The sequence below is a fragment of the Terrapene carolina genome, unplaced genomic scaffold (assembly GCF_002925995.2).
Source record: "Terrapene carolina triunguis isolate 2854851 unplaced genomic scaffold, T_m_triunguis-2.0 Scaffold192, whole genome shotgun sequence".
Taxonomy (NCBI): Eukaryota; Metazoa; Chordata; order Testudines; family Emydidae; genus Terrapene; species Terrapene triunguis.
The window spans coordinates 22,538,936-22,565,443 of record NW_020664543.1 but is presented as its reverse complement, the minus strand read 5'-3'; the positions used below and the strand labels follow the sequence as shown (position 1 = coordinate 22,565,443).

The 26,508-nt window shown below is 45.5% G+C and overlaps 1 protein-coding gene across 1 annotated transcript in view; it reads right to left on the bottom strand.

Annotated features, from left to right (window-relative positions):
* Positions 1 to 7,916: 7,916 nt before the first annotated feature.
* The window catches only part of STX8 (syntaxin 8), a 168,891-nt gene continuing 150,299 nt past the window's right edge, over positions 7,917 to 26,508 (bottom strand). The window contains exon 8 of the mRNA XM_024208567.3: positions 7,917 to 9,075. Within this exon, the coding sequence (XP_024064335.1) occupies positions 9,008 to 9,075 (68 nt within the window). The 3' untranslated portion in view covers positions 7,917 to 9,007. The remainder of the gene's footprint in view (positions 9,076 to 26,508) is intronic.

The window sequence follows — 26,508 nt, the reverse complement described above, 5'->3', positions numbered from 1 at the left end:
ACATTGAACTGCTGCAGGGTCCCTCGGGGCAGCAGCTTTGCCTTCCAAGCGGACTTGCTGCATTCACCATGTTGGCTAGCCGTACAATGACAGACACGTCCACGTTTGCGTTTGTGGAGCTAGCATTATTAACCTGGAGCCCGGCACCTAGGATAGCATTCAAAACAAAATAATTAAACCCCCAGCCCTTGGGCTATTGCTTTTAACATTTTTGGAAGAACCCCCAGAAGAACATGCAGAAAATGTTCACGCCTCCAACAAAGGATATTTATAGGCTGAAACGCTGCAAAGAGCCATGGGTACTCCAGACAGTAAAAAGAAAATAAATAAAAAGAAAACCAAGAAGTTTGTTTGTATAGTTAGTATGAGATGTAAAACAAACTAGCGCTCAAATTTTGTTAACCAGAAGTGTAATATTGTAGATTTTTTAAACAAGCCCCCTCCCCTGCCGTGCAAGCCTAGTAAGAAATACTGTCTTTTTGGTTTTTGTTTTTTTACTTTTGCGCTTACCAACAAGTCTGAGGGCCTTGTTTGGCTCCGCCCACACCTAACAAGTATCCCTCTTTAGCTGTGCGAAATACGTTCATACAGAATATACTGAGCATGTATAACATATACAATCTCCATTACTACTAGGTAAAGCAAAGCAAAACAATTTACCTTTCAGGAGGTGTCTTATGAAATAAGTATTTCCTACAGGTTGCTGGCTTCTCTTTAAGGACAAACCCCCTGGACTTTAGTAGGGCCCGGATTATACTCTTTGAGTAACAACTTCCATAGGGGTGGCTGCTCCTCAGAAGAATCCTACAGCTCTTCATTTGGAGGTAGCCAATAAGGCAACCCCATATCACAGCCAGCAAGGAATTTATACCCACCACCTAAAAGCAAGCGGATCGGTGGCTGATTAGTTCAGGCCTGCTAGCCCAGTGGCTGATGTGAATTAAATGTCACGCTGTACTGCTCCCCCCGGAAACCGAGCGCCTTGTCAGAACGTTCCACTGAAATGAAAAAAACCCTCATCTGAGTCTTACAGGGGAAAGAACCAAAATTGTCATCCGGGACGAGAGAAAAAACCCGGGGGCCCAGGGAGAGGGCGAAGGGCTTTCAGAGAGTTCTGTACCAGCAGTTATCATTAAGGGTCACACACAGCGGTGGAACGTTATGCTAACTTGAATAACACAAAAATAAGTAAATATCTGTAACGTGGAATTTGTAACAGGGTAAAAGGGCTGCAGTGCCAACCAAGCGATTCTGGAAAGCAGCTGAAATGCCAAAACAATCATCACTGGACAGTATCATTAAACAAAAGTTGGTTTATTTGTTTCATTCTGTGTCCCTTCCCTGCCCCCGCACACACCCACCCACCTTTTCTCCTGTTACACAGACCTGGCAGAAAAACCTGTGTTTTTTGTTTATCTCTGTTAATATCTTGAATTGTAAATGTTGTTTAGTTATGACCATTACATACTGTTTTGGGCAATGTTTCTTTACAATGCATACTAATATATTATGGTTATTATATATGAATATATTTAATGACGTGAAAAAGTTGTGGATTTTCTTATTTTTTTTTTCCAAGTTGTCTTTTTGTTTTTTGTTTTGTTAGATGGCTGTAACTGAACCAGACGGAGCTTGTAACTGTTCAGCACCCACTTGGTAGAACTAAAGTCAGAAACCAGTTGAATAAACTCTTGTAAACTGTACTCATCCTAGGCCAGTCTCTTTAGTTACGTGGCGATGAAAGAGGGGCCCTAACGCTGTGGGATACAGGCCCCATCAGCTCTTAGCAGAGTTGGGATCAGCCTGGTGGATCGGGACTTGCCTTTGGGCGTTCCCTAACACGCTGTGCAATCAACACTTTTGGGATGGGTGCAGAGGGAGGAGCGAAAAGCCTAACAGTAAAATAGCAGCCTGCTCCAGTCCATGCCGGCAGCAAACAGCAGTATTTGGGGATTTCGTGCTGGTGAAAGTTGCCAGGTTTCCGGCCCTTGGTACAAACACAAGCAGCAGCACAGCTAACCTCCCTCCACTGCCCCAGTACCATGCCTCAGCCCCGGCCAGGCCAGTGACTCCCAAGGGCGCTGCATTAAATGGCCTCTCCCTGAGGACGCCAGCAGTGGTATGAATTATTGCCGGAGGTGGTGGTTTCCGTGACGCAGACGCCTGCCCAGCAGGAACCCGCCTATCCAATGTAGCACATAGAGGCCACTGAGTATCCCATGGGATGGGGCTGACTAATGGGGTGGGATGGGTTTGAATGGGCGACTTAGGTTCTTGTGTCCCATTAGCAAGTCCCTGAGCCACCCTGCACGACTCCGCTCTGCTCCCAGGCATTCCCAGCCACATCCAGTTCCGTGCACGTGGGAACCGATGGATGATTAAAGAAATCCCTTCCCATTGTGGGGGCAGGGCTAGGACGCCTTAGGACTTTCCCTGCTGACACAGCCTGCGCAGCAAGCACCCTGAGAAAGCCAAGCAAAGCCCAGAACCGTGGCCAGGGCCAACCCTGACATGAATAATGATTTACTCCCTTGTCTTATTTCCCCTCCACTCATTCCTCCCATCCTTGCACCTCCTCCCCCTCCATGTTATCCAGCCGTTCTGCTGGCCCCACAGCGTTTCAAGTTAGGTTTCTGAGGTGGTGGGGTTTTGAACATGCTGGTAAGATCCAGGGCAAACTCATCAGAAGACATGGAGAAATGTAGCCTGAGGAAAAGGTGTAAGAACAGCAAAGGAACATGCATCCTTCAGGAATCCGGCCCAGGCTCGTTTTGAGAGCAACTTGTGTTGAAAACTACAAATCCCCCTATCAGTTGCAATAAAGCTCTCAAGATGTCAGCGGTTACTGATGCTGCACGACCATGAGCGTGGCTAGATTTCATACCAGGCAGCCTTCTTCAGGAAGAAATGAGCCAAGAATTAAAACATTACATGACAAGTTAAGCAGAGCAAAGGGTGGTATTTGGAGGGGAGACTTCCAGACAGCCAAATGCTGTGAGAGGGAATAGTGCGGGCAAAGATCCTGTGAATTGCACAGAGGTCACACTGAGCGACCCAAACCGTCTCTTCTAGTCCTTAATGTCTATGATAATTTATTAGTTCAAAAACATCTTGGAGATCAGCAATCTCAGATCTTTATGGCAGAGGCACATGAGTCAAACACGTTGCCACCTCCTCTTTGGAAATCTTGCCTGAAGCTTAAAAAAAGTGAAAATAGATTTATCAGGTTTTTGTCTGTGAAGGAGAAATGGCAACAGCTCTGAGAACTGGGGGAAAATGAGCCTATTCCCAGATGAACGATGGGTGTACATGCGGCCTTAGCACCTGTCTAGGCCTTTCGTCCCTCGCTCTCAGCACAAGTCCCAGAACCTCTCAGTAGCGTTCTCACTTCTCCTCACAGCCCAAAGTATAAAGAAGTCCCTTCAAAAGGCTCTGGGGTAACCCTGGCTGGCGATTGGCTCTGGGATGTGAATTCTGGGGTAACCCTGGCTGGCGATTGGCTCTGGGATGTGAATTCTGGCCTGACATGCTCAGTGCCTAATGAAATTACCCTTCCTGGAGCAGCAGCAGCAGCTGCTGCATCAGTGGAGCGCTGTATAAATAAACAATAAGAAAGGTAATTTAACAAGGTGTAACAGCTTTTAAGGGCTCATTTATTCTGAGCGTAGGAACTAGACTCCAACAGAAATAAGTGCTGTTCACAGCAGATTTACTGTACAGCAGAACATCAGAGAGTTTGCACTTTGCATTTTGGCCCACTGGTATTTTATCCTCTTAACAAAGAGAAATTAAAATTGGAAACAGTGAAGAGAGAGAAAAGCATTTGAGACTCCAGAGCACATGTTCATTCAACAGAAAACAATGCAACAATCAAAACACCAGGAAATGCTCAAAGCAGGGGAGCCGTCCACTGGCAAAGCAATGTAAACGCTTCCCATAGAAATCTAGCCAGTACCATTAATGGGTTCCAGGCCGTTAATGGGTTCACATCATCATCTGAAATCTCTCTTCAGATCCTTATGCATACACAGCTAGTGCAAGCTGCGACTCCAGTGTGGAAGTACAAGCAATGCAGGATCAGGCACTGGCAGAAGAAAGGGAATTCTGTCTACTTTGCAATTGGACTCTGCGAGAGCAGTTCCAATGGTCCACACTAGCAAGTCACATCATCCCACCTCCACTGGTGACTGAGTGGCAGATGGACAAATCAGACGAATCCTCTCCCAGCATAAGAGTTGTGTGGCGCCAGCACACCCAGGAGCCATGAGAGTGACTCCTCTAGGGTTAGCAGATCAACCAAAACGATTAACATACAACATCGCTGATGCACCCTACCAATAACTGCACAGGTGTATGGTATGTCAGAGCTACCTGCACCCAAAGCTAGCTACAGGTAATGGAAATTCCCTTTTCAGCAGCGAGAGCCTCCAGCAGTCTGTACTCGTAGGCTCTTAACAGCAGCACCAATGAGTCAAATAGGGAAGGGAAAACAAACCTATCAATTTGTCTGCTGGGTTAATAAACCACAGCTCTGAGAACGCACTGGCAGAAAGCTGCATCAGTGGAGGCATGGACACCTACCCAGAACACTTAGTTATGGAGTGGATGGGCCTCCAAGGGACCTGCCTATAACCTCTTCGATTGTAGTCACCCATCTCGCCATCCTGTCCTGCTGGACTCCTTGTGTAATAGAGAACCAGAGTGGGTGAGGGAATATCGTTTATTGGACCAACTTCTGTTGGTGAGGGAGAGCTAGACAAGCTTTCCAACCATGCAGAGCTCTTGGCCTAAAGAAGAGCGGTGTGTGGCTCGAAAGCTTGTCTCTCTAATATCCTGGGACTGACGCAGCTACAGCTACACTGCTTGTCTAATAGACTTTTCTCAGAGGGGACAAAGGATCTCTTCTTGGAGGATGCTTCCATCCAGAAATCCAGGCCTTGGGAGATGCTCGGCCTTCTTATGAAGAAGCATTTAGTTGAGCTGAATGTTTTCATCCCTTCAAGGTAAATATTAAGGGCTTGACCACACTGAGTGAGCACAGGGCACTTTGCTTATCACATTTCAGGCTGGCACAGAAGGAAAGAACTCTCTACCTCTGCAAACCTGGTGAGATCCCTGGGGATGAGCACCTGGGGACTGAGGCTTTATTGGCCAGGATGCATGTGGAACAGCTGACCGTCTGCCAGATGTCGAATTTTCCTGCTACGAGAGCCCAGGGATTCATTTCCCTTTCAGGCTGGGTAAGGCTTGAGCAGGGCTACACACCGTATTAATTCATGCCAGGGTGCCTCAACCCCAGGGTGGGCTCTTTTACTCTCAGATTTTTAAAGGCCAGAAGCGTCCATCGGGTTAACCTAATCTGGCCTCCTGCATAGCAGGCCTAAGATCACCACTTAATAATTTCTGCATCAAGCCCATAATTTCCAGGTGAGCTAGACCACCTCTTTTAGAAAGCTATCCAGCCTTGATTTAAAAACTTCAGGTGATGGAGAATCCACCACATCTCTAGGTAAGTTGTTCCAATGGTTACTTACCCTGGCTATTAAAAAGACCCTTATTTCTAGTTGGAGTGTATTTTGGAGTGTATTTAAAACCAAATTAATAAGCATATTGAACTGCACTGTTTTCCCCATTGCCGCTAAGGGACATTCAAGACATTGATTTCCAACTCTAAGGTCCTAGCTATAGTTTGAGTCCTGGCTTTGTTAGAGGTGACCCCTCTGTCTGTGCACCACTAAGCTAAGCTGCCTTGGCTCATCCTCCCCTAAAATGCATTCCTGGGAGATTGGAGACAGAGGGTTCCCAGCTGTGAGATAAGCTCCCATCGGCCATCAGGCCCACTGCAGTTGGGGAGTCTCAACATGAACACACAATGAAAGGCGTCTCTCTCTGATCAAGCATGAGTCTGATTATATGGACCTTTGCTGGGGATGGTGGTGGTTGGCTTATGATGGGCTGGAATGGCTCTGTACAGGGAGTGAGGGTGTCCTTGGTGTCTACTCTAGGCAATTTAAACCTGTTGCTTGATTTTAATTTGTGTCACGTGCCCAGATGCCACAGCAACCAGCTCATAAAATTCATTAAATAGAATAAACCGAATATGCACTGAACTCAGACTGATCACACTTTGCACTCCTCAGTTCCACTCGCTTGTAGACAATGAAACCAGTCTGTTTATTTTAGTCTTCCCTTCCAAAGAGCAGTAAAACAGAAAAGGTTTCCACATACACCATGAAAGCCCTGCCAAATCCACTTCTCTCTTTTTTAATAAAACTCCTCACCCACATGCCATGTTTAATGTTATTTAAAGGGCAAATCTAAGGACCTCTTTGTTAAATATTTCAGCAATAAGACTCACTGGTTTCTCCTCCTTCCTTATGCCCCAGAAATTTTGTCCCCCAAGAATACAACAAATCAGAAAGCAGCTTTTAAAAAGCCCCTACAGAATGGACCCAGAATGTTGCACAGAACAGTAGCACAATTTATTCTGATCAGTGTATCCAGGGATTTCAAATAAAACCTGAATCCCCCCCTGTAAATGGCAGTTTTAATTAAAAGCCGGGTTCTTCAGGTTCGTTAACACAGAAACTGCTCGAATGCAGATTTTAAACACAACACCAGGAACCACAATTATTTGTTTTCAGCTGGAGTGGCTGGGTTTTAAAGCTCCATTTGTACTGGAAAAAAGTCAAGCAATAAGATCATTGAGAACTTCCTGCAAAACATGCAGCGGTTAAACGGCCTCTTGCTTTCTCCTCCAGCTGTTTGAATACGGAGCTCCTTTCCAAGTGACAATGAGCAAACAGGCATGACCCTGAGGCCTAAACAATTTTGACTTAACTGACTGGTCAGAACTTTTCAGAAGAGCCTTTCCCAGCAATGCAGGATGGAGGTGCGCTGAGTCCTTGGGTTTTACTGCACAGAAGACAAGGTATTTTTCACTCCCTAATACACGGCTGTGTTTATCCCACTTCCCTTGGTAGTCACCAGGTTAAAACTCACTTAGTGGTTTGTTCACCTGAACTATTCCTGTGTACCTGCCTCCCATATCATCTGCATTCCCCACGTTGGCTACCCATACACTGAAACATCAACAAGGAGTGCAATAGCTCAGGCTGTGAAGAGCTGGATGGAAAACAGATTTTCTGTCCCATGAAAAAAAATTGAGAGTTTGAAATTTGTTTCATCCCAAATCAAAATTCTGAAAACATTCGTTTCGGATCAATCAAAACTTATTTGATTTTGACCTTTTTTATTTGATTTTATATAAAACAAAGAAAATTTGGCATGAATAGTCATTTTGAAAGAACTCTTCTAGATCCATCCAGCTTCCAGAGTTACCTGTGCACCACAAAAACCACCACCACAATTAGCACCATAGTTTCAGTATATGCTCCTGGTGTGACTGGCTCATGGAGCCTGAACGCTTAGGTCTGGTTGAGGCACAGTGGCAGAAGATGGTTTTGGGGAAGCTTAACAAGAATAATACCTAGTTCTTCTAGAGTGATTTGTATCCACAGAGCTCAGAGCACTTTACAAAGGAGATCAGTGTCATTATCCCCATTTTACAGATGGGGAAACTGAGGCACGCAGTGATTAAAATGACTTGTGCAAGGTTGCGCATCATGCCAGTGGCAAAGCTGGGACTAGGACCCAGGTCTCTTGAATCTCGGCCCAGTGCGCTACACACTAGGTTTACTCTGCTGCTACCCACTGCACTGGTTTGGGGGAGGCAGGGTTTTGATTGCTAGTGCCAAGAATTAAATTCATATTTATAATTGCACATATTCCGTTTTTAAGGAGTAAGACACATGAGCACCAGCTTGGGGCTGAAAAAACAACAACAACAACAACAACATTGAAAAGTACAAAAGAGACATTTCAAATGAAACTGGAAGTCTAAGGAACCAGTTTCTTTCTCTCCTCAAGATCAATCTCTAGGAAACAAACAAAAGACCTTTAAAATATTAAGATGTTATTGGAAACAATAAAAAAACATGACAATAAAAAGCAGCATGTAAATGGATTTGCTTTTATTCAGTGTTATTATTGCTCTGTCAGTTCTGACAATGAAGTTGGCACATAACAAAATAATGATTTTGGGGACAGCGATGAGCATTAAATTCTTTTTTCATTTTTTTTAATACTCGTAATATTTTCCTTTGGAAAAATGCTATAAGAAAGCGGTGCGCATCTCTGGTCTTGAGCCTAGTCTATTCGCTGTATCAGGACTTCTGCAGTTAGTCAGTTGGGGTAAACTTCCCCCAGAGTACAGTTAGCAGAAAGACACTTTCCCCCCTTATGAGCACACGTTGGGCAGAGCTTTCCACTGTTCTACACCCGGTTGTGTTAAATGTTGGAAAGCCCCACTGCTGTTTGCATTTCGATCGGTGCAGATCAACACTGGTAATTCTCTCACAACAGCCAAAGACTGCCTCATACTTATGTTTGTAAGGTACATCTGAGTCCCCCTATTCCGTTCTACCCTCATCACCGGGCTTTTCATTCTCAAGCTGGGCCTGCTCTCTGACCCTCCAACTTCATCAATCAGTTTCTTACAACACTCACTTCTTTATAAGATGCAAAATCTTGGTTCAAAAGATCATCATTTAGCAAGAGAGGGGGAACTCCACACATATACCACACAAGCTATGTAGGAGCAGTATACAGTATATTAAACCCTCAGGATGACTGATCTCTCAACAAAAGGGGCAGATTGCTTGCTTAGAGTCAGTTGCACTGAAGGGTAAATCTCTTAAAGATGCATCTACTCCAGTTGTGTCCCTCTGAAGTACAAAATCAAGGAAGGAAAAGAGTCCTTTTGAAGTTCAAATGCTCCAAACTAGCCACAGCCCTCTGGCTGTGCATTGCGTGCAGAAACGTCTTCATTCTAATACTGAGTTTACTTAACACACAAAACGTGTTTGCAGTGGAGTTGTTCGCAGCCTCTGATATTGTCCAGCTCTGCCGCTGCTAAGTGGCATCTCTGATGGTCCCCGCATTTGCGTTAGTGTGTTGGCCAGACGGCAACCACAGCAATTGCAATCAGCAACAACACAATCACCACCAACATTCCTGAAACAGACAAAGCAAAATTAAGTTACTCTCTTCATCTTATCTGAAGGATTTTTTTTTTAAAAAAGGAAACTTACTTTTTGAGTCCCCTTACATCACCCTAAACAATAAGGGTTAGAAACTTGGCTACCCAAAAGTTTTCAATTCTAACTAAAACCAGATCTTTACATGTTATATATGTATAGAAATCGAACTACAAAAATCATTTATGAAAGGGTAGTTTGCTTAAAGCTATCAAGACTGACACTGTATATTTGGTCTCTGGTTCTGTCTCCCTAAGAATAATTCAACTATTCTACAGGTAAATGATTTAAAAAGTCACCACACAACTTCAGCCCTGTCCTGAAGAGACTTTTATACACAAGATTATCATGACACACTCCAAGCAGTCCCATTCAGTTAGTTAAAAACATGCAGGATTGATGAAGTTTAGTAGAATTAAGGAATCATAAATTAGTTTTCTCTCTCTCTCTCTCTAAGACATGTGAGTGCTAAAATTTCATAGGAAGATTGCTGCCAGGACCTAAATAGTTTTACTACAACAAGGCAAAATTATTTGCAAAGCAAAAAACCACAACAAACCTGCGCGAAACGAATCTGACATAGGAAAATGAACGGCGATGAACATTTAAAAAAAAAATAAAACTGAGAGCACTGTGCCAAACCATGCAGCAAACCTGCTTTGTGCGATATGCTGTACATTACTGACAATCTGGGTTTACAAAATGTTATGACAATTTACTAGTTCAGGTACAAAATTCACTCTTAGCAGGAGGAGAGGGACAAAACTATTCACATATTAAAAAGAAAAAGACTGCTCTAGGAAAATGACAGACTAGAATTTTGTAAGCCCTCTGCATTTGAGTCTCACAAAGCTCTTTCTCATTCACAATACGGACTGACTGAAAGCCGGAGATAAAAGGACAGTGGTTTTCCCAGACCATGTTTTGTGATATCTTGCTAGATGAAGCTAGTTCTGCTGGAGTACTCTCTAACCTCCAAAACATAAGGGAGATAACCTGCCCCTCTTAGCTGAAATACAAGTTTTACATCTTGCAAATGGAGTGGATCATTGCAAGTTTTGGTAATAAACCCTTCTCTTTCCTAAACAATGACAAGTCCCCCAGCATTAGAACACCTGGCAAAACCTCCTGGATAGCTTCACAATGTCCTATGGATTTCACTCAACAGAACACCACACACTAGCTTCCCCGCAGATTAAACCATCTTTGAATTATTAAACAGACTTTTTTTTTTAAAAACATCCGCACTAAAGTATCCCCTTTAGAGTCGGGTGAACCATATTAGGGCTCAAAGAGTGGAAAAAATGTCCCTTCCATTTGGTCTGCTAACAGATGACTATTACTCAACCACTTACAATATTTACAAGTCCAGCTCATAGCAATTAAAAAGGATGTATTAAAATAAACTTCTTTTTCCAAACTGGAAAGGATATTAGACATGGCTCTTCATAAATAGTGTCATGTTTTCTGTGCAGAAACGGCTTCTATGCCAGTGGGCCATATTTTTTTCCAGTTAAATGTGGTTGCCACCAACTTTATTTTTTATCTGAATTTAGAACTAGTACCACTTGCCCAGTCTGACCCGGTCAATATCTCATAGCACTAGACATGCATTTGGCTCTTCCTAATAAAGTTGTTTGTTAAATTAACACACCAGAGAAGCCAATATTAGCATGCTTACCCAGTGATAAACAAGTCAACTATTGTAGAGCGTCAGACATGTTTAATTTGGCCTAATACTTGTTCTTGGCCATCAGCTCTGATTCTAATTGGGAAACTCCTGGAATAATCATAAATCTCAGGGTAGATAACAGACTCTTTAAAGAGCGGTTGGTGCTGCATAGGCCCCACAACACCCACTGATGTTCAAAGGGGGCATGAGCCTAACTTCCTTAAGCACCTCTGAAAACACCTGCTACTGCTGCTTATCTGTACCTGAAGTCAAGAAACCTTCTCCCCCTCGTGTTCATTTACACAGCAACCAATGACCATGTGACGGAGCACTGCCATTTCACGGGGGAATAAGCCACAGGGCCAGAGGAGTTTTTCGTTAACGATCCTGTTACCATACACACACCCCTGGTACTGACTACCACGGAAGAGGAAAATGAAAGCAAGAGATCCGTGCAGAGTAACTCACACACAGAACCCTTCCCAACAATTTCTACATGGCGTCTGCTAATTTTGAAGTGGAATTGTTGCACGAAATTTATTTGCCATTCCCCATCCCTCCCCGAATGACCTGTGATAAGAACTGATAGCCCCGTTGGTCACATACAGCATGGTGAGAAAAAACTGGCTGAAGTGCTGGCAGAGTACTCAAGCGACACGTGACTCTTACCTCTTCTGTACATGACATGTAAGCCCCCCAGCTCTCCCAACACTAGCCAACACCAGCATTTGGAGGAAGAGCAGCTGTTGAGAGCTAAACCCAGGCAGCACTAGGGAGAAGCCAGTAGGAAGAGAGAAGTGATTCACAGATCCTCTCTCCCTGTGCAACATCCCCCATGATCACGAGCATCTGCCTTCAAACTGTAAGCTGATCTGCAGCGTTGGGGCCCTCTGGGCCTTCTCAACACTACTGGAAACTCCAAAGAGCCAGGATGGCAAACTATGCAACGGTGCCCCAGCCTCCTGGCTCACCACTGCCCTGGTGAACTATCCATTTGTGACGTTCAGCCTTGATTATTGCAACTCGCATCAAATACTGGAGCCACATGCCCTGAAAAAAGCTCCAGCAGCACAAAACATTCCAGCCTGTCAGTTTAGCTACACAGGTTGTCACTGACACATCGCCCTGGCTGCCCATTTAATAGAAAACCTTGCTATAGTCAAAGCCCTCCCGCAGCATTAGCTCTAACTACCTAAGAGATCAGCTTTCCCTCCATAACCATCATCTCCCATGAGAGCAGTGCATCACTGAAGCCATGAGCCAACAAACCGAATCTCATAAGGGCAGGAGACAGACATAAGCGTGAGCTGGACTCAACCTATGGAATTCATCTCTGGGAGGTGAAGAGAGCAGACACAAACACCACTCCCCCACAACATTGCAGGGCTGATTCTCAGCTAGCAAGATGAGTCCACTGGAGCTATGCAGACTTGCAGCAGGTGAGGCTCTGGCCCGTAATCAGGGAACTTGCTCCCCAAGAAGGAAGAGAGAGATTGAGGTTTGTTATTTGCGATTCTGGAGAGGCACTGAGGACTTGTCTACACTGTGCATTAGTCCACACTAGAGGAGTGTAAACTCTAGTGTGTATTAGGATGTCATGCACTAACTGTACCCTGCTGGCATACTTTCCAAGTTCCCTAGTGCACGTTAATGTAGATATTCCAGTGATGGATGCTAAAACATGAGCACAGATAGGTAGAGAGAGAGATTTGTTTTTCCTTTATTAAAGGAAAAAGAATGGTGCATTTAACCAAACCAATTAACTTGGAAACTTGTACTTTGGCCATTAACTTTCAAAGGCATTAGATGGAATTTAGAATATGATTGAGTTCAAACATGGTTAAAATGTGTCTCAATTTTTAAATTTTACTGTACATTTTGGGGTGTTTCTCTCCGATGGCATGGTTAGGAGTGAACGATGATGCTGGAATTGAGAAGAAATAAGGCATGTGATTATAGTGACACACTTTGGCTGTCTAATATGTTTTTGCGCTGTAGGAAAAAGATTTAGAGGGTGAAAATCCTCAGTGCAGTTTTGATGTAACTGAATTCAGAGGTTTTAGCAATTAATAGACAACTGAGATTGGTTTCTTGAAAAATACAGGTGTGAATTTGTAATGATACAAACTAAAATTAATTGGGCATAACTATTCTGTGACAATTCCCAAGAAAATCTGTTTATCAACAGAATTATTATATAGAAGGATTTCAGGAAAGTAGAGGATTAATCAAAATGTTGCTAACATGCAATAGGAGAATGACCAGGAGATTTAAAAGAAAGTGAAATACAACAGCCGCAGCAGCATTGCATGGTGAAAAATAAAAAACTAAGTTTTGCTCCTTGAAGGAAACTGGTATACATAAAGTTAGGCGTTTCATTTGGAAACACAAAAGTAAGCAGCAGATGACCACACATGATGTGCATCATCAACAAATACTTTTAAGCCTATATGGAGTAGACAACTACAAGGATATGGATTTATAAAGTTGTTTTGTACCCATTAAATTGCAAAATGTGTGACATGCTTTCATAAATAATCTCATTGACACGATTTGACAGTAATTACGCACTCTAGATTCTCTGCCTGTTGGGCTTTTCTTGCTTCAGGACTGTGAAGTGTAAACATCCCAATCACTAAGGCCTGGTCTACACTAGGCTTTTATGTCGAATTTAGCGCCGTTATATCGAATTAACCCTGCACCCGTCCACACCAGGAAGCCATTTAGTTCGACATAGAGCTCTCTTTAAATCGATTTCTGTAATCCTCCCCAACGAGAGGAGTAGCGCTAAATTCGACATGGCCATGTCGAATTAGGCTAGGTGTGGATGGAAATCGACGCTAATAGCTCCGGGAGCTATCCCACAGTGCACCACTCTGTTGACGCTCTGGACAGCAGTCCGAGCTCGGATGCTCTGACCAGCCACTCCCCCGGGAAAATTTGAATTCCTTTTCCTGTCTGGGCAGTTTGAATCGCAGTTTCTGTTTGGACACCGTGGTGAGCTCAGCAGCAGTGGCAACGATGCAGAGCTCTCCAGCAGAGATGGCCGTGCAATCCAATAGAAAGAGGGCCCCAGCATGGACGGATCGGGAAGTCTTGGATCTCATCGCAGTGTGGGGCGATGAGTCCGTGCTTTCGGAGCTGCGCTCAAAAAGACGGAATGCAAAGATCTATGAGAAGATCTCTAAAGCCATGGCAGAGAGAGGCTACAGCCGGGATGCAACGCAGTGCCGCGTGAAAATCAAGGAGCTGAGACAAGGCTACCAGAAGACCAAAGAGGCAAACGGACGCTCTGGATCCCAGCCCCACACATCCCGTTTCTACGAGGCACTGCATTCCATCCTAGGTGCGGCCGCCACCACCACCCCACCCCTGACCGTGGACTCTGAGGATGGGATATTGTCCGCGGCCGGTTCCTCAGCGGACGGGGAAGAGGAGGAAGGAGATGAGGAGGACGAGGCAGTAGACAGCGCTTACAACGCTGATTTGCCCGACAGCCAGGAGCTCTTCATCACCCTGACAGAGATCCCCTACCAACCCTCCCCAGCCGTTACCCCAGACACAGATTCAGGGGACGGATCAAGCAGTAAGTGTTTTAAATATCTAAACATTTATTTACAACATAACTGGCGTATTTAAAATATTAACATTAGCTAAAGTGCTTTAAAACATGTAAACATTTATTTGCAACAAAACAGGAAGATTGAAAATATGAACAGTGGGTAAAGTGCTTCAAAACATGTAAACAGTAAAGTCAAACAAAAGGGGAATCAGTGCAAAGTGTATCATGATTTGTCTTTTTTTGGGCGCCTCAATATATAGTCCGAACCATTTTCAAAAAATTGCACAATGTCCGCTTCATGATTATAATGCCCAAAACCCTGCAGTCATTTGTCCCTCCAAGGGCACCTAAGCCAGGAACTGGTCAATGTAACCGGGGATAGAGGCGAGATCCTCCGGGGAGAACTCCTCATACACCTCCTGCAGGTGTTTTTCCAGCCTCATCAGCAGGTTCCTGGGCAGGGAGAGCTTATTAGGCCCCCCGTGGTAGGACACGTTTCCCTGCCACAACGCCAGCAGGTACTCCGGGATCATGGCCTTGCACAGCAGTGCAGCAAATGGCCCCGTTTCTGAAGGCTGTCCCGGAGCATCTTCTCCTTCTGGCTCTCGGAGACCTTCAGGAGGGTGATGTCTGGCATGGCTCCCTGCTGTGAATTAGGTATGGGAAAGTTAGTATTGGGACTGCTTGCCCGTCCCTTTATAGAACTGCAACCGCCGGTTTACAGCCACGCGGTTTACAGCCGCGAGGGGGTGGGACAGGGGCAGAGTTCATGCTTGCAGGATTGCTGCCAGCAGAGACTCGCATTGCTTTCTATTTGAAAGGAGGCCAGTGCCACTCTTAAAGTTTTAAGCGGCCACAAGTCTACGGCTTACCATGTTTGCCATCTAGACAAAGTCCGGTGTCCTGCCCTGCTCCTCAGCTCGCCACAGCAAGACCGCAGGCACTGTAGGCGAGGGCCGAAAATTCGACCTTGTCCTCAGTGCGCGTGTGATAGGTGCTCTGCATGGTCTTGTTCACAGAGAAAGACTATGTTCTCTGTTCACAGATACATTGCTCTGTCTCAGGAATTCACTCCCTTTTTCCAATTCCCACAGCCACATCTGCCCAGAGGCTAGCGCACATTAGGAGGAGGAAGAAGAGGACACGGGAAGACATGTTTGCTGAGCTAATGGGATGCTCCCGAGCACAGGCAGCCCAGCAGACACAGTGGAGGGAGAACTTGTCCCAAATGCACCGGGCAAACATGGAACGGGAGGAGAGGTGGCGACAGGAGGACAGGCAGGATACTCAAACGCTGCTTGGACTAATGAGGGAGCAAACGGACACGCTCCGCCGCCTTGTGGATGTTCTGCAGGACCGGAGGCAGGAGGAGAGAGCCCCGCTGCAGTCTCTCTGTAACTGCCCTGCCCCGCCACCAAGTCCCATACCCCCCTCACCCAAAGTCCAAACACGGAGGGGTGGAAGGGGCCGTGAAAAATTTCACTCCACCCCTGCGGACTGCTCTACCACTAGAAGGCTCTCATTCCCCAAAATTTGAAAAGTCCTTTCCTACCCGCCTCACACAAGACCCCGTCCAAGTTTCCCCCCCCCGTTCCATGTGCGGTTGTTAATAAAGAATACGTTTCTGTTCATTTCTGTTTCCATCCTCTTCTTTTGGAGGGGAGTCTGTCTGAAGGGGGGGGGAAGGGGCTTGGTCATTGGACAGGACAGTCACCTTTAGCAGGGGGCAGGTGCAGCAGCAGGGCACATATACAGTGCAGTGACTAGTTATCCTGGTCAGTCTGGGAGGTGGTTTTCATGTTTTGTGTGGTGGGGGCGGTGGTGTTGCTCTGTGACTTGGTGGCGGGGGAGGGCAGTTACAGATCTTATGCAGCGGTCCTTACCCTGCATCACAGAGCCGCGCAGCAGGGGATCTGTAACCCTCCTCCCCCTGCAAGACAGTCACATAGCCGACACATACACGCAGTCCCGGCCAGGAGGGCTGGCAGGCTCCGTTGAAACAACCAGTCCACCACCGCGGAGCCTGTCATTCCTGGAGTTTAGAGGCATCATTTGCATCACAACCCTAAACCCGCCCCCCGCCACAGTCTGTGTCACAGGTTTAAAACATTCCCGCGAAAACAGTAATAAAGACAACGGTGTCCATTAACAAAACAGAACAGATTTTATTTTTTGGGAAGGGGGTGAAGGGGGTATGTAAGTGGAGAGGATAGTCGACGGCAACTGGGTAAAGAAAGGGGGGCAAGTTCTGCCTCTGTGTCCACAAACTTAAAAGTCACTGGGTACCCTGCTCAGCCTTGAAACTGGCTTTCAAAGCCTCCCGGATGCACAGCGCGTCCCGCTGGGCTCTTCTAATCGCCCGGCTGTCTGGCTGGGCGTAATCAGCAGCCAGGCTATTTGCCTCAACCTCCCACCCCGCCATAAAGGTCTCCCCCTTGCTCTCACAGAGATTGTGGAGCACACAGCAAGCTGCAATAACGATGGGGATATTGGTTTCGCTGAGATCACAGCGAGTGAGTAAGCTTCTCCATCTCCCCTTGAGACGGCCAAAAGCACACTCCACCACCATTCTGCACTTGCTCAGCCGGTAGTTGAAGAGTTCTTTTTCTGTGTCCAGGGCGCCAGTATAGGGCTTCATGAGCCAGGGCATTAGCGGGTAGGCTGGGTCCCCGAGGATCACTGTAGGCATCTCCACATCCCCAACAGTTATCTTGTGGTCCGGGAAGTAAATACCTTCCTGCAGCCGTCTAAACAGACCAGAGTTCCTGAACACGCGAGCGTCATGAACCTTGCCCGGCCATCCGACGTAGATGTTTGTAAACCGTCCCCGATGGTCCACCAGTGCTTGCAGCACCATTGAAAAGTAGCCCTTTCTATTGATGTACTGGCTGGCCTGGTGGCCCGGTCCCAGGATAGGGATGTGAGTCCCATCTATAGCCCCACCGCAGTTTGGGAATCCCATCGCAGCGAAGCCATCTATGATGGCCTGCGCGTTTCCCAGGGTCACTACCTTTGACAGCAGTACCTTGACGATTGCCTTGGCTACTTGCATGACAACAACCCCCACGGTAGATTTGCCCACGCCAAAGTGGTTCGCGACTGACCGGTAGCTGTCCGGCGTTGCAAGCTTCCAGAGGGCTATGGCCACTCGCTTCTGGACAGTCAGGGCTGCTCGCATGCGGGTGTCCTTGCGCTTCAGGGCAGGGGACAGCAAGTCACAAAGTTCCAGGAAAGTGCCCTTCCGCATGCGAAAGTTTCGCAGCCACTGGGATTCATCCCAGACCTGAAGCACTATGCGGTCCCACCAGTCCGTGCTTGTTTCCCGGGCCCAGAATCGCCGTTCAACAAAATCCACATGCCCCATTGCCACCGTGATGTCCTGGGCGCTGGGGCTCGTGGTTTCTGACAGCTCTGTGCTACTCTCCGACTTCAGGCCCTCACGGCGGTGCCGTAGCCTCCTCGCCTGATTACTCTGCATCTGCCTCAGGGTAAGGTGTATGATAAGGTGCGAGGCGTTGAGAACGGCCACAACTGCAGCGATGCTCGCAGCGGGATCCATGATCGCAGTGCTGTGGCGTCCGCGCTGTCACTGATCAAAAAGTGCGCGAACTGATTTCCCGCCGGCGCTTTCAGGGAGGGAGGCAGGGCGGTAGTGACTGACGGATGACGACAGTTACCCAAAAGCACCCTCGCCACATTTTTTTACCCAGAAGGCATTGGGGGCTCGACCCAGAATTCCAATGGGCAGCGGGGACTGCGGGAACTGTGGGATAGCTGCCCACAGTGCACTGCTTCCAATGTCGACGCTTTCCCTGGTACTGTGGACTGACAAAGTCGAATTACTGTCCTTAGTGTAGACACACACGTTCGACTTTCTAATATCGATTGCACATATTCGATTTAACTAAAATCGAACTACTCTCGTAGTGTAGACATACCCTAAGGAACATCTCAAAGGCTACGTCTTCACTACCCGCCGATCCGGCGGGTAGCAATCGGTTTATCGGGGATCGACTTACCGCGTCTCGTGAGGACGCGGTAAAATCGATCCCTGATGGCTCTACCGTCGACTCCGGAACTCCACCTCGACAAGAGGCGGTAGCGGAGTCGGCGGCAGCGCGGCAGCGGTCGACTTTCCCGCGTCCTCACCGCCAGGTAAGCCGACCTAAAATACGCAACTTCAGCTACGGTATTCACGTAGCTGAAGTTGCGTATCTTAGGTCGGAAGTCCGCTGTAGTGTAGACCTAGCCAAAGAAAGTTCACACGGAACAAACTCAGTGATGAGGTAAGCAGGACTTACAGAGAATGGAAGAAACAACAGATGCATGTGTGAATAGTATGGGAAATGTTGATGCAGACCTTCGTTTAACAAGCTTACAAAGAGGAGAAGGTGAGAAAAGCAAGTTGTAATCTGCATATAATCAATGGAACAAATCAGCAAACATGAACCACTGGAGAATGGCCAGCTCTTTTGTAGTTCCTTAGTCCAACAAATTTGGAATATGGATGCTGCTGAAGGACAGCCAATCCTGGAGATGTAGGGAATCCAGAATGCTCTCTCCCAACAGGCCCTCTGTCTAAATCTTGCAGACATTAGCAAGGAAATGCTACGCTATAAGGCTAAGCTTTTGAATCTCCACCAAAACAGGAGTTCCACTTGTATTTTGGACAGCACACAAACTGGATCCACCAGGATGCTCACCCATCCAAGAGTGGCAAGGGTGAGTTGAATAATACATTTGCTGAATATCGGGGGAGCTAGCGGGTTCATAGATACTAACAGACCATAACCTGTGGGCTGTGAGCTGATAACTCTTTGCTAGTATGCCGGGCACAGCTACAGAAAACACCAGTCTGTCCTTCCTTCATTAGTGACCAAACCACTGGGTCCTTCTCCCCACCTCTTACTACTCCACCCTAGGGAGTGAAGATCCCCTTTGCCCTTGGGAAACATACCCACTTCCCACACACAACCCCAGAGCAGGAGAAGGTTCGCTCACTAATCCCTCTCTTCCCAGCCTCCAGGTGAGGGGAGTGCAGAATCCCCCCACCCCCTGAAAAAAAAAAAAAAAAAAAAACTTCTTCAGAAAGCACTTGGGTCAGTTGGTAGATGCTATGAAGATAGTAAGTGGGGGGTTGGGAAACTGGAGGCAACTGTGATTCATTCTGGTATGGTTTATGATTAGGATAATCTTGCATTGATATACTGTCTTTGACCTAACACGCTTGGAGGGATATACAACCAATACACAGGAGTCACTTCATCCACCACTGAAATGCAGCCACCTCTGGGATGAAACTAGGCAGCTGTTTAACACACAGAAGCACCACGAAAAGGATCTGCAAGGAGGCCAATATTTGTTCCATCTGAAATTGCAGAAGGAATTTCAAGAAGGCATGAGATAGGATTTAGCAGGACATTTTAACATTCTACTTGTATGTAGATCTGATTGAAATGAAAATTTTTGATAACTGTTTCAATAATGGGTGTGATAAAAAATTCAAAATATTTTTAAAAACTGAAAAAAGCCATGTTAAAATGGGTCCTTTTTGAACACTTTAATATGGAAACAACTTCAACGTGTTTTGTGAAAATAGTTTTTTGGACAGCTCTACCCCTGACTATGATCAGATATTAACAAGCAGCAATCAGGGCTGTCCATCTTTTTCAGAGGAGCAAACCCTTAGCAGTACAGAGCCCCCTGCTGATCCCGCACCAATGCCAAAGGGTGAGAGAGACATTGAGTGAAACCTCAACACCGCTTCTGAAGAGTCCCATTCCTGGACACACTTTGGTTAGCTTGTGAGAGCTCATGTCCTGAGCTGAAAAGTGGCCCAGGCTGCAGGTACTGTTTGTACATGTAACTTTACAACATCCATTCAAGAGTTTCAGATATGCTGGAAAGATGGGTAAAGAAATACCTGCTAGAGAGCAGAATGAGACCATACAATTCTTTTCCCCATTTATAACCTAATCATCAGGATTTAGCGCTACCCTCCCCCTACAGAGCAGTTTACAATGTCATTTACTGAATAAGACAATCTGCCTTAAAAATGATCATGAACCACACTAGTTTCACCTGCGAATGCCTACTACCAACCAGAGCCATACCCTGCATTTGCCATCACTGGTCAAGAATCTCTGCTACTCCTGCTGCCTTTTGGAATGGAAGCTCTGGGAGCACCTGAGGTTCCCCATTTCTTTAGCATACTTCTAATTCTTAACGGTAATGACGGTCTGAACTTAGCAGAACTTTCTGCACAAGAGCACAACGTGATGAAGAGACAGCTCTTCACATCGGCCATATAACAAGCACCCAATTCTTGCTTGTCAAGTCAACGTTTAATGCCCATTTTCTGGCATGCCAATATTTACTGTGAAATATCCACTTATTGTGCTGAATATAGCTCCTGGGAAGTTGAGCGTGTTTAGAGTCTGGCAGCAATTCAAGAGCCTTTGAAAAGGCATTCAGGAACTCTGTCATAAATATGTCTTGTTTTGACAACTCCCTCTTGAATAAGTGTCAAAAATTTCTGGTCTGCTTCTATCAGACTATTGATTTACTATTAAAAGTCACTCCATACCTGCTGTATACTGACTACTTACATTTAATATGGTACCAATTAGGACATACAGTAATAAGCTTCTAAAAGGGGACATATAACATTACTGGCTACATGCAAAAGTTTCAACAGTCTGAGGATATGCTGGATAGACAGTGTGGAAAACATAACATTAAGTTAAGGATATTTCTCTTCAGTGTATCATTTGCAAGCAAGAAGCAATTCATTTCATTTCTATAATGAAAAGGCATTTGCTTTGTAGCTGAAAAACTTTTCTCGTTCAGCCTGCATGCAAGCCCCACAACTCACTCTGCTGCTAGTCTAGATCCAGAGAGGGGACGTCTTTGGGACCCTGATTACAGTATAGGCAACAGCAATGGAAGCTTCCCCACAACCACCCCATCAATCTGCCTCAGCTAGATGGGAGTGAATATAGATATTAAGAACTGCAAGACCCCCAGTTCATTTCACATAGCTACCCTATGCCAGTGGGATAGGTCACTACCAAGCTGCGTCAGATACAAACAAGTGACGCCAGCGGGAATGCCTGGGCATATCTGACCCAGTCCCCTGAGCCATCTACTCCCTTATCAGTTTGACATTCTTGAAGTGAGGCGCTGGTGCTGACACATCTGCAGACACTAGAAGGAGTGGATAAGTTACTCTTGAATGGCTCTGCCCCTGGCTTTCTTAGCGGTCCCAGGGCACAGTGTTGGATAACTGTCCTCCTGCCTGGGCAGCTCTCCTGCATTTTCTGCGCACAGTTCCATCCTGTCACCATTCTTGCTCACCACATCCGTGGGGCTGTCAGGAGAGCTAATGAGGGAACAGGTGTTATCGTGTCTACAATACAGATATGATGCCCAGCTCCACCTCTCCATTTCACCGCACCCATTGTGTGCAGTTGAGAGAATTACCCACTGCCAACCAGAGAATGGGGGTTAGCTGGCTAAGCCACAGCACAGGTAAGAATGCCGTACGGTTCGCAGGCAAGCAGAAACAAGACAATGTGAAAGAAGAATATAGTGAGGGCAGTGCGTTTGCTGCTCGTTTCTCAGACTCGCAACTTGAGGGTCATCTTAGATCGCGGCTGATTCTGTACCTCCAGGTAGCAGGACCTCCCAAGAACAACTTTAACCATGTGAGCTCAGCACAAAGGTTGCACCCTCTCCTTTCAGATGGAGGCTTCCCAAGGCCTTTACCACTTTGAGGCTAGATTGTCGTAATGTGCTTTAAATGGGGCTGCACCTTAAGGCTGGCCAGAAACTGCAACTAGCGCAGATCGCAGCTACTGACGTATTAAAGCGTTTCACTCAAGAGAACACACTACACTTGTGCTCTGTGCAACTGATGTCCTGGTGAAATTTAAAGGACTAGTTTTGACCTATGCAAACCCAAAGGGCTTGGGCCCTCAAAAGGTCTGAAATCTCTTCTCCAGCCCCCAAGGTGATACCACGGCCTCTGCAAATATCTCACAGCGTCTGATTTTCAACCATGGAATTTGCCACTCCCCCTTGGTTTGGCAAATCCAGGTTTGGTGCTGAGAGGCTCATCTGTTTTATTAGGCTTCTCTGGAGAAAGATGGTGAGAGAGGGACCACGGGGCGCTGGATGCAGCTGAGAGGGGAGAAAGGAGGGAGGGTGAGAACTCTACTGTGAAAGTCCTTTTATGGTCATTTTAACCTGCTGAGTTCTGAAGCATATTCATAATCTGTGTTCTGCACACAGAACACTGGTGGCACCTTTAGAATCAGGGAGAAATAAATAAAAGCATATGGCAAGGATAGGCTCTTCTCCTCTTACTGATGGCTCATGTCCACCACTTTGCATTTGAATTCACAGTCTGGGGGTTCCCATAAAGCCCCAGCTGTGGCTAAAGAATCATATCACTGCTGTGACTAGGAATGCTTTTTTCTTCTTCTCCACATCAGAGCAGCTGTGGGAAACATCTCCTTTGGATGTGAACTTGACTAAGCAATCCATGCCTTTGTCACTTGGAATGGTGTGATGAACTCTACAAGGGCTAGACCGTAAAGCCAGCTGGAAACTGAACTTGATGCCAAATTGGACCACCCATTTTGTAAGCTGTGTGGGTTTTGGCTTGGTTTTTTTGTATATCAAGAACACAGGAAACTAGGGTTCAGTGCTGTGTGCTAGCTGCCTGCTGGTTTTCTGGATGGAGTTTCAGGTGCTTAGTTAAACCTAAAAAGCCCTAGATGGTTTAGGACCTGGCTTCATAAGAGGCAACTCTTCATCGGTTCCACAGTTGTGGTTAATGTGGGTGCTTGTAGAGGGGACTCCAGCTCTACAGAGCATTCTCTATGAGAAGCCCTCAGCTGTGGAACTATCTTATGCCTTGACTTAAAGTAGCCCAGGTCTGCTGACCTTTGGGGAGCCCTGCAAGGCCCTTCTTTTTGCTTTTGTGGTGATCATTTATGGGGAAGAGGGATGGTGGGGAGAACCTTGCCCATTGGGAGTGGAGCCTTGTTGGAGGTTTTCTGATGCTTTGCTGCTGGTTTAGGTGTATTGCTATTCTCAGTGACATCAAAGGTACCTCTTCTGTGTCATTATGCAGTGACGTAAAAATAATAAAAATATCAGATTATGATTTTAAAGAGCCCGGTGTAACATTACATTATCTGGATGTAATGCTACCCATGCCAAGAAAATTATATCCCTGCAGAACTGTGTACCCAGAGTTTAGGAATAAGTCCTCAGATCTATCACAAATGACATGGAGCGTTAACTTATAAACACAGTATTTGCTTTACAGAGGGGAAAGCAGGGAAGAGGTGACGTTTCAAGGAGAGACTTTAGTGTCACTGCTGCCTTCTTTGTGAACTTCTTTTTAATGTCCCAGTTTAAGGAAAAATACCTTACCTGCTTTTTAATTAAGTGAATTTTTCTGTGTTGCCAGGTATATGGCAAAAAATCTGTTAAAAACCCTTTATCTTCAAGACATTAGAGAACCAACTTGGAAGGCTATAAATTCAATTTATACACCAAAGTCACTAGTTTTATATGACAAACAACCTAACACATTCATCTTTCCTTCATATTCCCTAAAAAAATAATCACAACCCCACGCTCCCCCCCCCATCCCAAAAGCCATAAAACCTTTCCGTCTAACATTTTTCTGTTTTAATGTGAGACAGGGTATTCGATTTGTATTGCATTAAGAACCACTTTAGTATAAATCCCACACTATTAAGCTGGCTTGTATGTAAATACACTCCCTGATTGCTACACCTGCATCATTTGAAACACATCCTCTAGAGGCCTGCTCTTTATTAATTTTGTGACAGCCAAACTTTTTTCCCCCGTGTGATATGTCTGTGTAAAAGGCAGCAATTTCACATTATCCTACACCCCCACCCACCCAAAGAAACCTAGACACTTTATTGCTTTTGACCTTCTTTTTAACGGGTATGACTTGAGAAATTTAATGTTACAATTGTACTTCTCAACTCTGACACCAAAATCATTGGCAATCCTCCAACAAATCAAGCACAGACTTTGGGAACAGCTAATAAAGGCTGAGAGAGCCATATGTTTCATTGGGTCTAAAGAAAAATGAGTATGTCTGAAAGAAGCGGAGTACTCTGAGAACATTTGCATTTGGAGGAAAGCAAAAGCTAGGTCACTCTCTGCGATATGAAAATATGACAAGTTATCAAATTTGGAGTTACACATAAACTTCCATATTAACTGATAATCTTATCAAAAGCTTTAATGAACTGAGTGCAAATGTGTGAGGTTTTGTGTTTCTTTGTAACAATCCTTCAATCCATCTGGTTAAATGTATGACTGAAATGGTGCCCCTGCTCTTCCTTTTTGCCACGTAGCACTGGAAGTCAGCTGTAGTACCAGAGTGGATGCTTGGTCACAATAAAGTCTTATAATTACCATTAATACCATCATTTGCCATCAGAGCCTGAACATGTGTTAGTATTTACTACCAAGTGATGACTGCTGGCAAAGGAAATAAAGTGAGGATGAATCAAAAGCAAAAGAAAGAATGAGATGGGAATTCATATGTCACAGTCAGAAGAAGTGTGCAGTGAGTTTAAATCCAAAATGTTTAGTGTCTCCATGATCAAATAATCTCCAGAGTTTATGGTCCCAAACCACATGCACACCCCAACGGAATGAAAGGAAATGAGATAAGTGTTCCCCCTAAGCTATCATTGTTCTATCTCAATTCATTTCTGGAGCTATTTTTTAAATCTGTTGCTACTTTTCTAAAAACAAATCAATGCCAGAGAGTGTACTCAGCTATTTCCAAGTGGGATTTCAAAGACTTTCCAAGTTCTTTCAGGAAAATTTGATTTTTAATATCCAACTTCAAATTAACCGTGAGGAGGATTACTTCACTGAGCATAGTTATAGCATTCTAAATACCAGAAGCTTTTCTCTTTATAGTTTCCAAATACCTCTTTTGTCCTTACAAAACACTCTGGTTTATCTTTTCTAAGGTACACACTTTTCTAAGGGTATGTCTACACTACCCGCCGGATCGGCAGGCAGCGATCGATCCAGCGGGGATCGATTTATTGCAGCTAGTATAGACGAGATAAATTGACCCCTGAGCCCTCTCCTGTCGACTCCTGTACTCCAGCACCACGAGAGGCGCAGAGTCAACGGGGGAGTGGCGGCAGTTGACTCACCGCAGTGAAGACACCACGGTAAGTCAATCTAAGTATGTCGACTTCAGCTACATTATTCACGTAGTTGAAGTTGCGTAACTTAGATCGATCCCCCCCTAGAGTAGACCAGGGCTAAGGTATGTTGGCAATGACTAGAGTGGTTGAGGTCTATTGCTTTAAAACAATATGTAAGCATGACTTAGCTGTAGACACCAAGTCAGCAACCAGTTACATTAGAAGGCAGGTATTTGAGAGAGTAAAAAATGAACAGAAGGTTCTCCAAACATTTTAAAGAAGGGTGGGTGCATCTTATCTTTGTTATACAGATAGGGCAACTGGAGCACAGACACACTAAACGATTTGCCTAAGGCTACGGCTACACTACGAGGCTTTTAGCAACACGGCTGTGCCGCTACAGCCGTGCTGCTAAAAGGCGCACAGTGTAGCTGTTTGTTGGCAGGTGAGAGCTCTCCTGTCGACAAAAAACGTCCACCCCCTACGAGTGGCAGGGGCTTTGTCGGCAGGAGAGTTCTGCCGACAAAGCGCTATTCACACCAGCGCTTTTCATCAGTGTTGGTTTTTTTTTTTTTAACACCCCTGAATGACAAAAGTTGCGCAGACGAAGTGCCAGTGTAGACAAAGCCTAAGAAATACAGAAGTAGACAGGGACAGAGCTGGCAATAAAATCTATTAGTCCTGACTTCCAGGCTAGTCTGCTGGATAGGGAGCATGGAGCCAGATCTGGTTAACCTGAACTATTATGCACTTTTTATAAACAATATAAATAAGTTCATAGTACAATCATAGAAGAAGCATTTCCACTTACGTTTTTCAAACCACCATTACTGGATTACTGCAGCTGCAGTGAAGCACATTAAAACAATTGATATTCAGGCAATTAGCTACCTGAACTACCCCTACCTCCATATGAGTGCATAACAAATGCAACTGAAAACAGTTTTAGAC